At 34.7% G+C, this 14,295-nt stretch overlaps 1 protein-coding gene across 1 annotated transcript; it reads left to right on the top strand.

Moving 5' to 3' along the window:
• Nucleotides 1–6,849: 6,849 nt before the first annotated feature.
• On the top strand, nt 6,850–9,837 carry LOC132058035 (pentatricopeptide repeat-containing protein At2g22410, mitochondrial-like). Its single transcript, XM_059450607.1, has one exon. It carries the CDS (start codon nt 6,877–6,879, stop codon nt 8,860–8,862), a length of 1,986 nt encoding a protein of 661 aa, XP_059306590.1. The 5' UTR covers nt 6,850–6,876; the 3' UTR covers nt 8,863–9,837.
• The last annotated feature ends 4,458 nt before the right edge of the window (nt 9,838–14,295 follow it).

Raw genomic sequence — 14,295 nt, forward strand, 5'->3', positions numbered from 1 at the left:
GACCGCCGCAGCGGTCACGCTATGGCGGATAGATAGGCCGCTGTGGCCGTCCTACACAAAAATTGACTTACCGCAAAAATTGACTTACCTCTATGGCTGTTTGGAAAGCAACATGCGGCGAGCGCCATGGCCGTACTCTGCAAACCTATGGCGCCTCATCGAGCCCCAATGGTCCTTTATGATTTTAAATCTTTCCAACATAGTTCCGGGTCACTTTAATAGGACAATTTCTCCGCGTGATTAAGCAATACTGATCAAAAGATGCCTTGGGACGTGAATCTCAAGAAAATCATGGTAATGGCCAAATGGGTCGTTACAATGATTATATGACGCCAGCCGATGATTATACTCAATTTTGGATAGATTTTAATCATAGAATCATATGATATTATAATGCTTAATTGAGATTTTTGTATTACCTCATTTCTTAATCGAGTAATTTAAGGATTTGACCTAGCAATCTACTGATTATCTAACACCTACTGCTCTTTGCAGATCTCTCTATTAGTACTACCGCGAGATATTAGTGATCTTTGTTCGAGTCGGCATTTCAGATTTTGATGAGGCTAGCCAATAACATTCTGTTTTTGATGGCTGTAATCTTAACTCTACTTTCCCTTTTCAGTATTTTGGGCTATGTTTATTGATTTTTGTACTCTAAATCTTCTATAAGTTCCTTGACTCTGTACAATGAGTTTTGAGTTATAGTTTGACTTTTATGACGTAGTTTATTTTGTCATTTCAAAATTTATTATCTAAAGATTAGTTTTATGTTATGTCGCAAATGACAATGTAAGAGGATGGTTCGCCTTGTGGGTAGTACCTTGTTTAGTGTAAGTCGCTGCTAATAATTTGGTCGTAACAATTTATTTCCTTAGATAATATAATTTTTTTAAATGATGTTCATATCGTATTGACTAAAATAAGTGTATAACAAATTTTTATGAGCTGCCTTACTAATTGATAAATAGATGACAATTTTTACTTCTAATCTTTTTCCCGGTTTGATACTTAAAAGCCTTTTTTGAAAGAAATTGGTAAGCATGAATTATTAATAAAAACACTCAGGGGCGGATCTATTTTGATAGGGGAGGGTGGCATGGCACTCGATCGTTTCGGTCGAAAGCCTGTGTATATATGTATATATGTAAACGAAATACTATAAATATTAATCTTGCTACCCGGAATATCAGATCAACACAAAGTGCCAGTGGTAGAGAGTCGTGTTTTGCTCTTCAAGGTTGCGAGTTCAAATCCGTTCTGGTACACTTTTAAGACTATTTTTTAGCATACTGCAATTAAGGACTTGCATACAGCATACAACAGTTAGGAAACACAGCGGTTAATAAATAATGATAGTGTTTCCTGGAGTGTTGGTTAGGACCTATTGTTTGCTTACAATTGTCTATGATTCGAATCACAATTGGACATTGTTTTGGCAAATATTTAAGCGAGCTTTTATTGTTAAATTTTTTTAGTTAAGCGAGAATCGAACCCTACATCTCTTCTAACTTGAGATTCGACCAACAATCTAGACTCTTTCCTGTTTTCAAATTTGATGAAAAATATCATTATATTGAGACCGCTTATACAAAATATTGGGTACAATACTGATGTTCACGCAAAATATTGCGTATGCCACTGTCCATAATGGTGTGGCACCCGAAATTTCTAAATCCTGAATCCACCTCTGAAAACACTTCTTAAATAAAATTTAGGCAACCATATATTATTACTCTAACGGAACACTTTTAATAAAAAGAAAATATCAAAATAAGTTAATTTTCACAACTTAGCCAAATATGCTCTAAATACTAAAAATGGAAAACTCATGTAATACTTTAGCCAACTTACCGTAATTGGTAAATTATAAGACTTGCTCCTTTATCAGATTGTCTTAGATTGAAATTTTATTAGAGTTGGAAAAAGCCTGCAAAAGAGTGAAGTCTTAAAAAGTAGAAAAGGACATTTTCCTCGGAGTTATAACCCGTATTGCCATATAGTACCACGTGTAAATATTTTCATTTTTGTCATTATTACGTAAGGTTTTTTGCTGAGGGGGAAAATTTAAGTTCAAAATTCAATTTTGTGACCTCTGACTGAAACTGTGATTACGAGATCTAGTCCACTTTCAAAAAAATTCGAAAACTAAATTTACAGTCAGACTTTTCGATTGTACTTGTACAGTTGTACTATTACGTAATTGGTTTGGAACTAGAAATCAACTAAGTTTCCTTTTCCACCTTAGATTCCGAAATATTTACGAAAGTCACATTTTCTTTGTGGGCGTTTGGCCATAAATATTATTCACTTTTTTCCGGAAATTTTTTTTCACTTTTTTTTACTTTTAAATTTGGCCATAAAAAATATTCACTTTTTTTCCGAATACAACTCCGGAATACCAAAACGAAAAAAAAGACTTGTTTTTCAATTTTTTTTTTAAACTTTTTTCACTTTTTTACACTACATTTCACCAAAAACTACAATTTCAAAAACTATGGCCAAACACAACTCCAACTCCAACTCCAACTTCAAAAATTCCAAAAAAAGTGAATTTTTTTTTTGGTATTTATGGCCAAACGGGGCCTTTGTATTTTGGATTTTCAAACCTTATTACGGTTCCACAGTAAATACTTAAGGGATAGTTTGATACGTGAACTAAATTATTTCGAAATTATAATTTCAGAGTTATAATTCTGAGATTAATTTATCCCATTTGAGAGATGAGATAAAATAATTATGAGTCAAACTCAATAGAATTTGATCAATCCTATTTTCTGTCGTTAAGGTGGAGAAGCGAACTAAGCACTCTTCTTCATCAAAGAATCAAATCACTATTCGCGACTCAAGATTCTATTCTATCATCAATCTAATCCCCGTTCACATTTTTTTTTTTATTATCAATGAGGAGATCTCTTTACTTGTATGACTTAGATGTCTCGTATTTCTCGAAAAAGTGAGGATAAATTTATACCTTTTACTAAACATGATACAGAATTAATGCCAAAATTAGTGTTGGGATATCCTAGCTTATACCATGTATCAAACGACTCCTTACTCTCTCTGTCTCAAATCATTTATCAAAATTACTATAAGTAGTTGTCTCAAATTATTTGCCGTTTTAGAAGTTCAAGACACAATAATTAATTTTTCTCCTTTTACCCTTAGTAGAATTTTATCATTAATGGAGATGACACATAAATAGAGTAAACATTTAATAGGGGAAAGATTATAACTTAGACATAAATAAGGGTAAAATAGGTCAAATAACCCCCCTAATTAATACTCTCTCCAGATAAAAAAGAGTGTCCACTTAGCCTATTTTTCTTGGGTCAAAAAGAGTTTTCACACTTATCAGATCAAGAAAGAATTAACCTTGTTTTTCCAGATTTTTCCCAGTGTTATGTGATCAAATCCCAATACCTATTTAATGAGGGGCAGTTTAGTCAAATTGCCTACTATTTTTTTCGAGGAGTTAGTATTTTCTTAAGGGGTGTGCAAATGGTTAAGTGGACACTCTTTTTTATCCGAAGAGAGTATTTCTTAAGGGACGTGTAAAACAAAAAACGACAAATAATTTGAGATGGAGAGCATCTATTTTCAATGCACACATTAAATTAAATAATTTATATTGAGAAATAACATAGTATAGTAAAAATAAGTATAATTTAACTGTAATTAAGTAAAAAAATTATGTACACGAAAGATACAAATCGTACATTTATTTATTATATATATAAAATAAAGAGAACAGGAATGTGTGAATAAGTCTTTTTATTTTCTTCTCCCAATTAAACCCTCCTAGATAAGATTCTTATTGCTCTCTCCGGATAAAAAAAAAAGTGTACACTTAGTTTTTTTTCTTAGGTAAAAAAAAAGTGTCCACTTATTAACTCAAGAAAGAATTAACCTTATTTTTCCAGATTTGCCGCTATTAAGTGTTATATGATCAAATCCTAATGCTTATTTAATTAGGGGTTGTTTAGTCGAATTACCTATTTTTGTCTAGGAGTTAGCATTTTTTTAAGGGATGTGCAAATGGTTAAGTTGACTCTTTTTTTTATCCGGAGGGAGTACTTTTTAAGAATAACGGTCTTATTTATTTGTTCTGGCTTCATTTTTGCCCCTCTTAGTCTTATGCTTAATTTGTTGACTATATTTGTGTATGTGTCCTTTTTAAATAATTAAAATATGAGTAAATTACATCATTACCCCTAAAAAAATAGTTTGAAAACTGTGCATCCTTAGTTATAAATGGAAGAAAAAAGATCGTAATAGTTCAAAGTAAGACCTCATTTATTTGTACTTAATGAAATTCTGAATAATAATTATTTAGCTTTTAGTCATTAAATGTGTCTTAATCCAAAAAAAAAAAGTGTCTTAATCCATATAGATCATAATCATTAATTGCGTGTTATTTCCCTTTACAATAACTTAATAAGTATAAATAAATATAAATCATTTAAACCTATAATAAAGTCTTTCAAGAATTTTTGTAAAGAGAGACATTTCACCACGATTTCATCGACCTTCACTGCTATCTATCACTGCCAATCATCATAATCGGTTGTCATTACTACTAGCTACCATTTACAATAATCAATATCAACCACCATTCTATTGTCATCAATTAGAACCTGCAATGCCCATCGTATATTACCAAGTTCCAACCATCATCATCAATCATCATCATCATTAGCTTTAATATCATCCACCATAATTATCCGTCATCACAATCAACTACCATCATCAACCACCATCATTAACCACTTCAATCATCACCTTTAACTACTACCTACCACCAACCATCATTGTCAGTATCCATAACCACTATCATTATATATATATATTTACTTTTCCTAATATTTTGTTGATATAATTCTTGATACCAGATATCAAGAATACCACAGTGTGAATTTGGGTACCACAGAAGTCACTCTAAATGCTGGGATAGTTTTTGTCACTATATTTGTTCATTCATGATTCCTGGGAGTTGCCAAGAGAATGTTTCTGGGTCCGCTTTTGTTGCGCAGTTGTTAGTAGGTTGGTACATCTGAAAGGAGAAGTTTCTCTAGCTTGTGGAGCACTTTGGATTTGGACTTGAATTTTTAAAGCCTCCGTCAGATATGGATCATATGGGGACATGTTGACGACAAGTTTTATACATTCAAATATTGAGAAAATTAATAAATTATTTAGTATTTATATCTTAATACAAGATTTTTGTAGGGACATATATTTGGTTGAAACTTGGAAAAGAAATTTGAAGTTGAAATTGGAAAGCTGTATTTAATAGTTGAAGTTGTTTTGGTCATGCATTTCATTTTTTAAAAAAGTTGAAGTTTTCAAAGTGGGAAAAACTTTCATTTGAAAAATTAGTCTTACAAAAAGTAATAAAGAATTTCCAATATATAACCAAACAATATCGTGATTTTTTATTTTTTATGTCCAAACAACTCATTAATATTCATATTTATACATCTTATATACAAATATGTTCAAATATCATGTTAAAATTCCATTTTCTTCTCATTTGTCAAAGATGTTCTATAAACATGGCATTTAAATGTTGCAGAAGGTAATTAGACGTCACCAGGTATGAATCAAATTTATAATAGAAGACGAATAATTATCGGAGTAATCCTTACTAAAGTGTTGAATTTGTGCTTGAATGTTCTAAATTTGCTCTTTAATTATTGACATCAGTCCATAAAGACAAAACCAAACCGCTTTAATTAATAATAAAAATAGAGATGAACACTTCTTAAACTAATCCATTTCGCATAATGTTTAACATTTCTATTTTTTTTAACCCTTTACCCCCCCCCCACCCCAAAAAAAAATATAAAAAAATGTATCTTTCAATATAAAAATGAATAATCAAACTTGTGTTCAATGATTCATTGTCTTTGCTTCCTCTTATGAAATTCCTTCACTTTCCACTCTTCTACAAATTCAAATCTTTCCCTCATTTTCACAAGCTATTATCTTCCTCACAACCCAACAAATGGAACTCAAACCACAACCCAAATCTTATAATCACCCACCCAACTCTAATCCTCATAGAATCTTGCAATTCAATGTCACAAATAACGCAAATTCAAGCCAATATTATACACACCGGCAGAACAAGTACATCTAAGAAAATACAAAAACAATATTCATATGGGGTGTGTTTGGTATTGACGTAAACTGTTTTTCTATTTTTTCTTATTTGGTTGCACTAAATATCTTGAGAAATATTTTTCTATTTTTTTCCTCAAAATAGAAGAAAATGTTTTTCCTAAAAATTTGAGAGAAAATATTTTCCAAATTGATAAAAACACACAAATGCATCTCCAACCCACCCAAGTCGATCCCCTACCTGCCTACCCCACTCACACCCCTAGCCCCACTCTCCTACCTCCCCCGCCTACCACCCACCTACCTCGCCTACCACCCCCTACCCCACCTCCCACGCGCCTACCCCCAACATTAGAAGTTAGCACTCTGAATTCACTATGCTCTTAAAACGACATTTTTCAACTTGCGTACCAATCAAATGAATAGAAAAATTACTTCAACAACCACAATAACATATCCGGTGTAATCACAAATGGATCTGGGGAGGGTAGAGTGTACGCACACTTTACCCGTACCATGAGAGGTAGAGAGACGGATTACAATAGATCGTCATCTCAAAGAAAAGCAAACTAAAACAATCCAGAAAAATAAATAAAGTAGGAAATTCATTATTTTCCGAAAAAATATTTTCTTGTAAGACATTTTCCGTCCTACCAAACACACCCATAAGTGCCTCAATATATTTCTTTCAGTATAAAAATGATGAATCTAACTAGTGTTCAATGATTCACCTACTGCTCTTTGTTTTTTCTTATGAAATTCCCTCACTTTCCATTTTTTCACAAAAAAATCCAATCTTTCTCTCAATTTCACAAACTATTATTTTCTTCACAACCCAAAAAATGGAACTCAAATCTTATAATCACTCACCCAACTTTAATCCTAATAGAATCTTGCAATTCAATGTTACAAATAAAGCAAATTCAAGCCAGTATGATACACACTGGCATAATTTCACATATTTTCCCTATAAGTAGACTCATATCCTTTTGCGCTTTGGATGTTAATGGTGATATACACTATGCACATAAGTTGTTTGATGAAATGTCTGAACCAAATGTGTATATTTGGAATACTATGGTTAGGGGTTATGTTAAAAATCAGTTCTTTGATTTGGGTTTTTGTTTTTTTAGGAGAATGGTAAGGGAAAATGTTGAAATGGATAAAAGAAGTTATGTTTTTGTTTTGAAAGGGTGTAGGGTAGGGGTGGGGGTGGGGGTGGGGGTGGGTGGGTCAGTGCATTGTAGGATTTGGAAAGTTGGGTTTTTGAGTGAATTGATTGTGAGGAATGGTTTGATTCATTTTTATGGTGAAAGTGGGAAAATTGATGATGCGCACAAGGTGTTCGATGAAAGTCCTGAAAGAGATGTGGTTACTTGGACTAGCTTGATTGATGGATATGTGAAAAAGAATATGGTTGATGAGGCATTGGAGTTGTTTGATTTGATGTGTTCGAATGGTGTTGAGTTTAACGACGTTACGTTGATAACGGTGTTTTTTGCGTGTTCGTTGAAGGGGGATTTGAGTTTGGGGAAATCGGTTCATGAGCTCGTGGAGAAAAGGGGTGTCGAATGTGGTCTTAATTTGACGAATGCCATATTGGATATGTATGTGAAGTGTGGTTGTTTGCCTATGGCTAAAGAGATTTTCGATAAGATGGAAATAAAAGATGTCTTTTCTTGGACAAGTATGATGCATGGCTACTCCAAATATGGGGAGGTAGACTTGGCAAAGAAGTGTTTTAGCGAAATGCCCGAGAGAAACGTAGTTTCTTGGAATGCGATGATCGCTTGCTACTCGCAAAATAATAGACCTTTGGAGGCCATTGAACTCTTTCACGAAATGGAGAAACAAGGTTTAGTTCCTATGGAGAGCACTTTGGTTTCCGTGCTCTCCGCTTGTGCTCAATCTAGTTCGTTGGATTTTGGTCGACGAATTCATGATTATTATATTAAGCAAAAACGGGTTAAGTACAGTGTGATCCTGGCAAACGCATTAATAGACATGTACGGCAAATGTGGAAGCGTGGACGAAGCTGTAGAGCTGTTCGACAAAATGGCACAAAGAGATTTGGTTTCCTGGAATTCAGTAATAGTAGGTTGTGCTTCTCATGGGCTCGCGAAGAAGGCCCTAACTCTTTTCGAACAAATGAAATCCTCGGGATTCGAGCCAGATAGCATCACATTTGTGGGCGTTCTATCAGCATGCGTTCATGGTGGATTGGTTAATCAAGGCTGGGAGTACTTTACGAGCATGGAGTTAAATGGATCCTTTCCCGAGGTGGCTCACTATGCTTGCATGGTTGATTTACTTGGTAGATCTGGGCATTTGAAAGAAGCTTATAATCTTATAAAACAAATGCCAATGGAACCTGATAAAGCTGTTTGGGGCGCTTTGCTTAATGGTTGTCGGATGCATGGAAATGTTGAGCTGGCCAAGGTTGCTGCTGAGAAACTTATCGAATTAGATCCTCAAGATAGTGGCATTTACGTGCTTCTTGCAAGTTTGTGTGCTAATGAACGGAAATGGGCTGATGTTAGAATGGTTAGAAGTTTGATGAGAGCTAAAGGTGTCAAGAAGAATCCGGGATATAGTTTGATAGAGGTTGATGGTAACTTCTATGAATTTGTGGCTGCTGATGACTCACACCCCGAATCTCAGGCAATATATAAAATGCTCGATGAGATTATATTGCTCTCTAAGTTAGAAGTATATGTCTCTGATGCACAAATTCACTGATATATGGAGGATAAATTTAACATTATCTACGAACAATTTGCAGGTATTGGACACCTTGCTTTATAAGTACTAGTAAATGCTGAATCGCGCAAGATTTGTTCTCTGATCTCAGTGAAAAGAGATCTTCCTACATTTGAGTTGTCGATAGGAATCAGAACATGAAAGGGCAAGCTTGGACACTGAAATAAATTCTCTTACAGTGTTAAATATGCACATAACTTAAATTCGATAATATGTTACTTGACGAGTACATTTTTAGTATCCTTGAAATGGACCTCAGCTCACCCATTTTTCTGAAATCTCAACACTAAATATTCTACTTGTCTATATTACATGTCATGCTAACCTTAACTACCTTTTTCTGACGAACCATTTTGATAGTTCTGTCAAGTTAGAATCGATTTTCTGAATCTATTGTCAGATATATATTGTTCCATTTAGTTAACGTAATACCCTTTGATGACTCCTCCTCTAGTAAGAGACTCATAATTAGGATTGTACTCATGAGCTACCCATTCTTCATCCGCGGGGTTATAGCGATACGTGAATGTCTCATCAAACTTCCATTCACAAGGCGTCGAATGGCTCACACACTCATAGCTGGATTTAAACGCGATGAAAGTCCCCATGTTTGTGGAGCAATTCCACATTGTTGAAGTGGGGAAGAAATTTCTGATTTTGACAGTGATGTTGAAAGTGCCCATGGTATTCAGGTGCCTAACAATGCCATCTTCGTCGAAGGAGAAGCAACGGACGCTAAGGTAATTTGTGTGGTTGTTGGTTATGACAACTACTTTTTCGTCTGGCATTCCTGCTGCAACATTTATATTGATCATAAACAAGAACAATATTGTTGTTGAGGTGATAGTCGCTACAATTTTAGCTTCTTGCATGGTGTATATATGTTCCTTTTCTTCCTCCTGTTTAGTGATGTTTTTGTATGAAATTGGGTTTTGGAATGGAATCTTGAAAACGGAGAGAGAGAGAGATTTCTCAATCAAGGATTAACAAAGAATTCTTTCTTTTTTCTTCTTGTTTTGTTGAATGATTAAACGTTTCTCGCTATATATTTATAGATCAAATCAAACAAGAGGGGTAGAGTTCTTTTAGGAGGTCTTAAATGTTTTATACTATTTTAAGACTTTTACTATTTTTGAACCTTCTAAAAAATATAAGGATATTCGAAAAAATATAAGGATATCTAAAGTTAGATACACAAACTTGTGAATAATTCATTATTTGAAACAATTAACAATACTAAAACATTCTTTGGAAATTTTCCGAAATAGAATAAACATATTTTTGAGTACATAATATTTTTTTCAAAAATTCTGACACACAAAATTTAACGGTTGATAGAGCAAACGAAAGTATTAAATATTGCTCACAATAATGTTTTACTATTTCATCATTTAGAGTACGGAAAAGGGTTAAAAATACCCTTGAACTATCGAAAATAGATCAATTTTACCCTTTGTCAAATTTTGGAATCAATTGTATCCCTGCTGTCTATTTTTGGGACTACATATACCCTTTTAGTTAACAGACCTCCACACAAGCTGCCAACATGGAACACATAATGACGTGGCTGCAACGTGAAAATAAAAAACCTCAATGTGTCGCTTTGACCCTATTCTTCAACGTCATCTGAAATGCACTAAGAAATAAAACACAACGGAGAAGACAATTATAGTCATCGGAAAATGCAAGACGGCCAGATCTCGTACCGAGCAAGCAACGTATCAGATAGAATTAAACAGACCCTGTTCTTAGGAAACTAACAGAACCCAGCAAGACGGAGAGGTTGGGGAGCCACTGCTCGGCGGCGTTGTTCGCCTGATTCTGGCACTACTCGTCGAATTTTCTTCTGGTGGTGACCTGGAAACAAACAAAAAGGAAGCGTGAGCGGGGGAAGGGAGAAGGGGTGTTGGCCAGTGGTTGTGGCGTGGAGGTATGGTAGGAGATGGAGCAAAAAGGGGTCGTCAGCTGTTTATGGATCGAGTTGGCTGGAGTCTGGCATAATAGTGACGCACCAAGATAGAAAATAGGAAGAGAGTAGGTGAGGGGAAGGTCATGATTCATCACCGGCCTTCCGGTGGTCAAATCCTGCAGCGATAAAAAATAAAAAACAGAGAGACGATATCATAGTAGTAATATAATTAGGGGACCAATTTTCTACGACAGTACTCATGTTGATGCTCATTGATTTTCCTATCTCGGTCAGCTTCATCGCCATAGCTGGAGAGAAATTGATCGTTCTCAGGAACCTTAGATTAAATCTATTCATGAAGATCCGGCCTGGGGAGTGTTCTCACGGCCTTGTTTGGCCAGGCTTCGGTGAGGCTGCTGATCGGTAGTGGAGAGTTTTCCACGTTGCAACCACGTCATTATTTGTTCCATGTTGGCAGCTTGTGTGGAGGTCTGTTAACTAAAAAGATATACGTAGTCCCAAAATTAGACGGTAGGGATACAATTGATCCCAAGATTTAACAAGGGGTACAATTGATCCCAAGATTTAGCAAAGGGTAAAATTGGTCTATTTTCGATAGTTCAAGGGTATTTTTGACCCTTTTCCATTTAGAGTAATGATATTATGACGACAATCTTGACTGATATGACTTGACTAAATCGTTAATGTGAGTAACGTCTTATGTGTATTTCGTTACTTAGGCTAAGGATATTCTAATTTTTTAAAATACTTTCATGTAATTTGTCATACTTGTATGACAGCACAATGTAAAACAATTTCACATTAAATTGAATTTTGCCAAAATGTCTTTATTTTAGAATGCAGTGCTTGTGGAATGAAGAAGAAACTAATTTCCAGGTGTCGTCACTGAGAGGAACAAAATGCACATACATGTTATTCGCAGAAACAATTTAGTCAAATCGTTCCTATCATATCAGTCAAGATTGTACGCTGATTTTATTTTTTCATAGTATCGTTATTTTGAAAAACAAAATAATGAAATGTTACTTTTACCCCGTCAAAGTTAACTTTTGCTTTTTGAATTTTTGAATAAAATATTGGGTGAAAATTATTTACATCCCTCAACTTTGCTTTAAAGATTAAATTCCCACTCAACTTTGAACAATAGACATTCTCTCTCCCCCCTCCCCCCACCCCCTGCCCAACCACTCTTTATCCTATGCAATAATTTTACCATTTACATTTTCAATCATCAACCTATGTAATACATTTTTATATTAGGGAAAAGGGTCAAAAGAACCCTTCTACTTTGAAAAAGGGCTAAAAATATCCTCCGAACTTATTTTGAGTAAAAATACCCTTCTTATCCTTAAAGTTTTCAAATATACTCCTGTCTTAACAAAAATTATCTCCCAAAATAACCCCAAATCATTATTTAAACCCGCTCTATCATTTAAACCCGACCCAACTAAATAATAACCCAGAAGATCCCCTTATTTCCCCAATTCCCTCAAACTTCATACCTCCGTATTGGGGGAATAAGGGGATTATGAGTTATTATTTAGTTGAGTTGGGTTTAAATGATGGAGCGGGTTTAAAAAATGATTTTGGGTTATTTTGGCGGATAATTTCCGTCAAGTCAGGGGTATATTTGAAAACTTTAAAGACAGGAGGGGTATTTTTGACCCAAAATAAGTTTGGAGGATATTTTTAGCCTTTTTTTCCAAGTATAGGGGTATTTTTGGCCCTTTTCCCTTTATATTATATACAGAAAGGGCTGAAATTGCCTTCAAATTATTCGAAATAGCTCACATTTACCCTCCGTTTGTTTTTGGTACCAAAACTACTTTTACCGTCTTTTGGTCCAAAAACGTCTACTTTATCACCTCGTGCATTCGGGCTAAGATTTGACTCATAAGATAAGGGTATCATGAACCAAATTTGGGTAGTGTATAAATGGAGTTGAAACCCAATAAAGACATGAGAAGAGTCCTTGAGCAAAGGAAAGTCCCAAAGTGTTTTCAAGTGAGTTTGCACCCAATTAAAATGAGTATACGGAAAAATATATAAGGAATTTGGGAAAATTTCCTCCTTGAAAGTCGTAGATCTTTGAAATACCTTTCCAAAACGGACATCTGTACAAAAAGTTATGCCCATTTTACTAAAAAGTGTTAAATCATTGACGGTGGAAACATACGAATCGTAAAAATTATACGGTGGAACATACGGACCGTAAAAATTATACGGGCCGTATATTTCAGCCGTATAATCGGTCCAGAATGTCCAAATCATGGAATGGTTTTACGGTATGATATACGATCCATATACAAATTATATGGGACGTAAAATAGGGCGTAAAATGGGTCCGACAAAAAATTATAAAACTTCGTTTTAAGGCTTTTTCACTTCATTCTTCACACCCCCAAGCCCTAGAACGACCTTATATTCTCTCCCATCAAAGAACACCAAGGTAAGCATACTCTAATCATTCCAAGTCAATTCTAATATATATCCTTGTAATCTAAACAATAAATCATCATTCCTAACCTAGGGTTTTCAAGAAAACCCACCTCAAGGTTCAAGAATTCAAGATTTTGAAAATCGTCTTCAAAGTTAAAATCTTTGATTCAAGTTTTGGAGCGATTAAGGTATGTAGAACTTCCATCCACACGTGGGAACCTCTACGTTCTTCGCCATGCTCCGTTTCTTGATATCCATCAAACCCTTCATTAAACCCAACATATTGGTAGCATAGTTACGTATTTATGCATATGAATTTTTGTATCTATATTCGTCATTGTATTCCTAATCTTCCATTATGGTTATTAGGAACCCTAGCTTAATCCATGAATCATGAATTCTTCCTCATGCATTCTCATTATGTTCATATGAAAGTTTATGATTTTATGTAGCAAGTCACATGCATGTTTTCAAGACAACTACTTATATAATTATGAACTATTGTTATTACTTCATGAATCAAGAACATGTTTGCAAGACTTTTATCTTATGAAACCATGTTACAAGTTATTTCGTGAAATCATGATTACAAGTTATTTTAAGTTATTTCACGAAAATCATGGGATTCTTAAACTATATCATGTTCATGTTTTGGGATTGCTTAGTTAACCGAGAAGGCTCGATAGCTGAAACTACGTTGCCACCGTTGAAGTAGGCAACACCTTAATTATGCTTACATGCTATTATTACTTAAATCTCATATCCCCCGGCAAGGTGTGAGTGTTCTCCCGGTAGGACGCAAGTACCGATCATTTGTCGGTTACCTATAGCATTCCCCACGTTACAAGAAGTTTTATATACATGTATTTTCATTGAATTACCCGTGGCTTTACTCACGTTTCATGCTCATTATATGCTCATGTTCAAGTTACGTTCGGTTTCGGTTCATGTTCTATACCTATGTTGTGCCATGTTCTTCATTTCGGCGGGTTTTACATATACTATTCACCATGCCTTCAATTATACCGATTTTCGAATACACC

The sequence above is a fragment of the Lycium ferocissimum genome, chromosome 1 (genome assembly GCF_029784015.1).
Source record: "Lycium ferocissimum isolate CSIRO_LF1 chromosome 1, AGI_CSIRO_Lferr_CH_V1, whole genome shotgun sequence".
Taxonomy (NCBI): Eukaryota; Viridiplantae; Streptophyta; class Magnoliopsida; order Solanales; family Solanaceae; genus Lycium; species Lycium ferocissimum.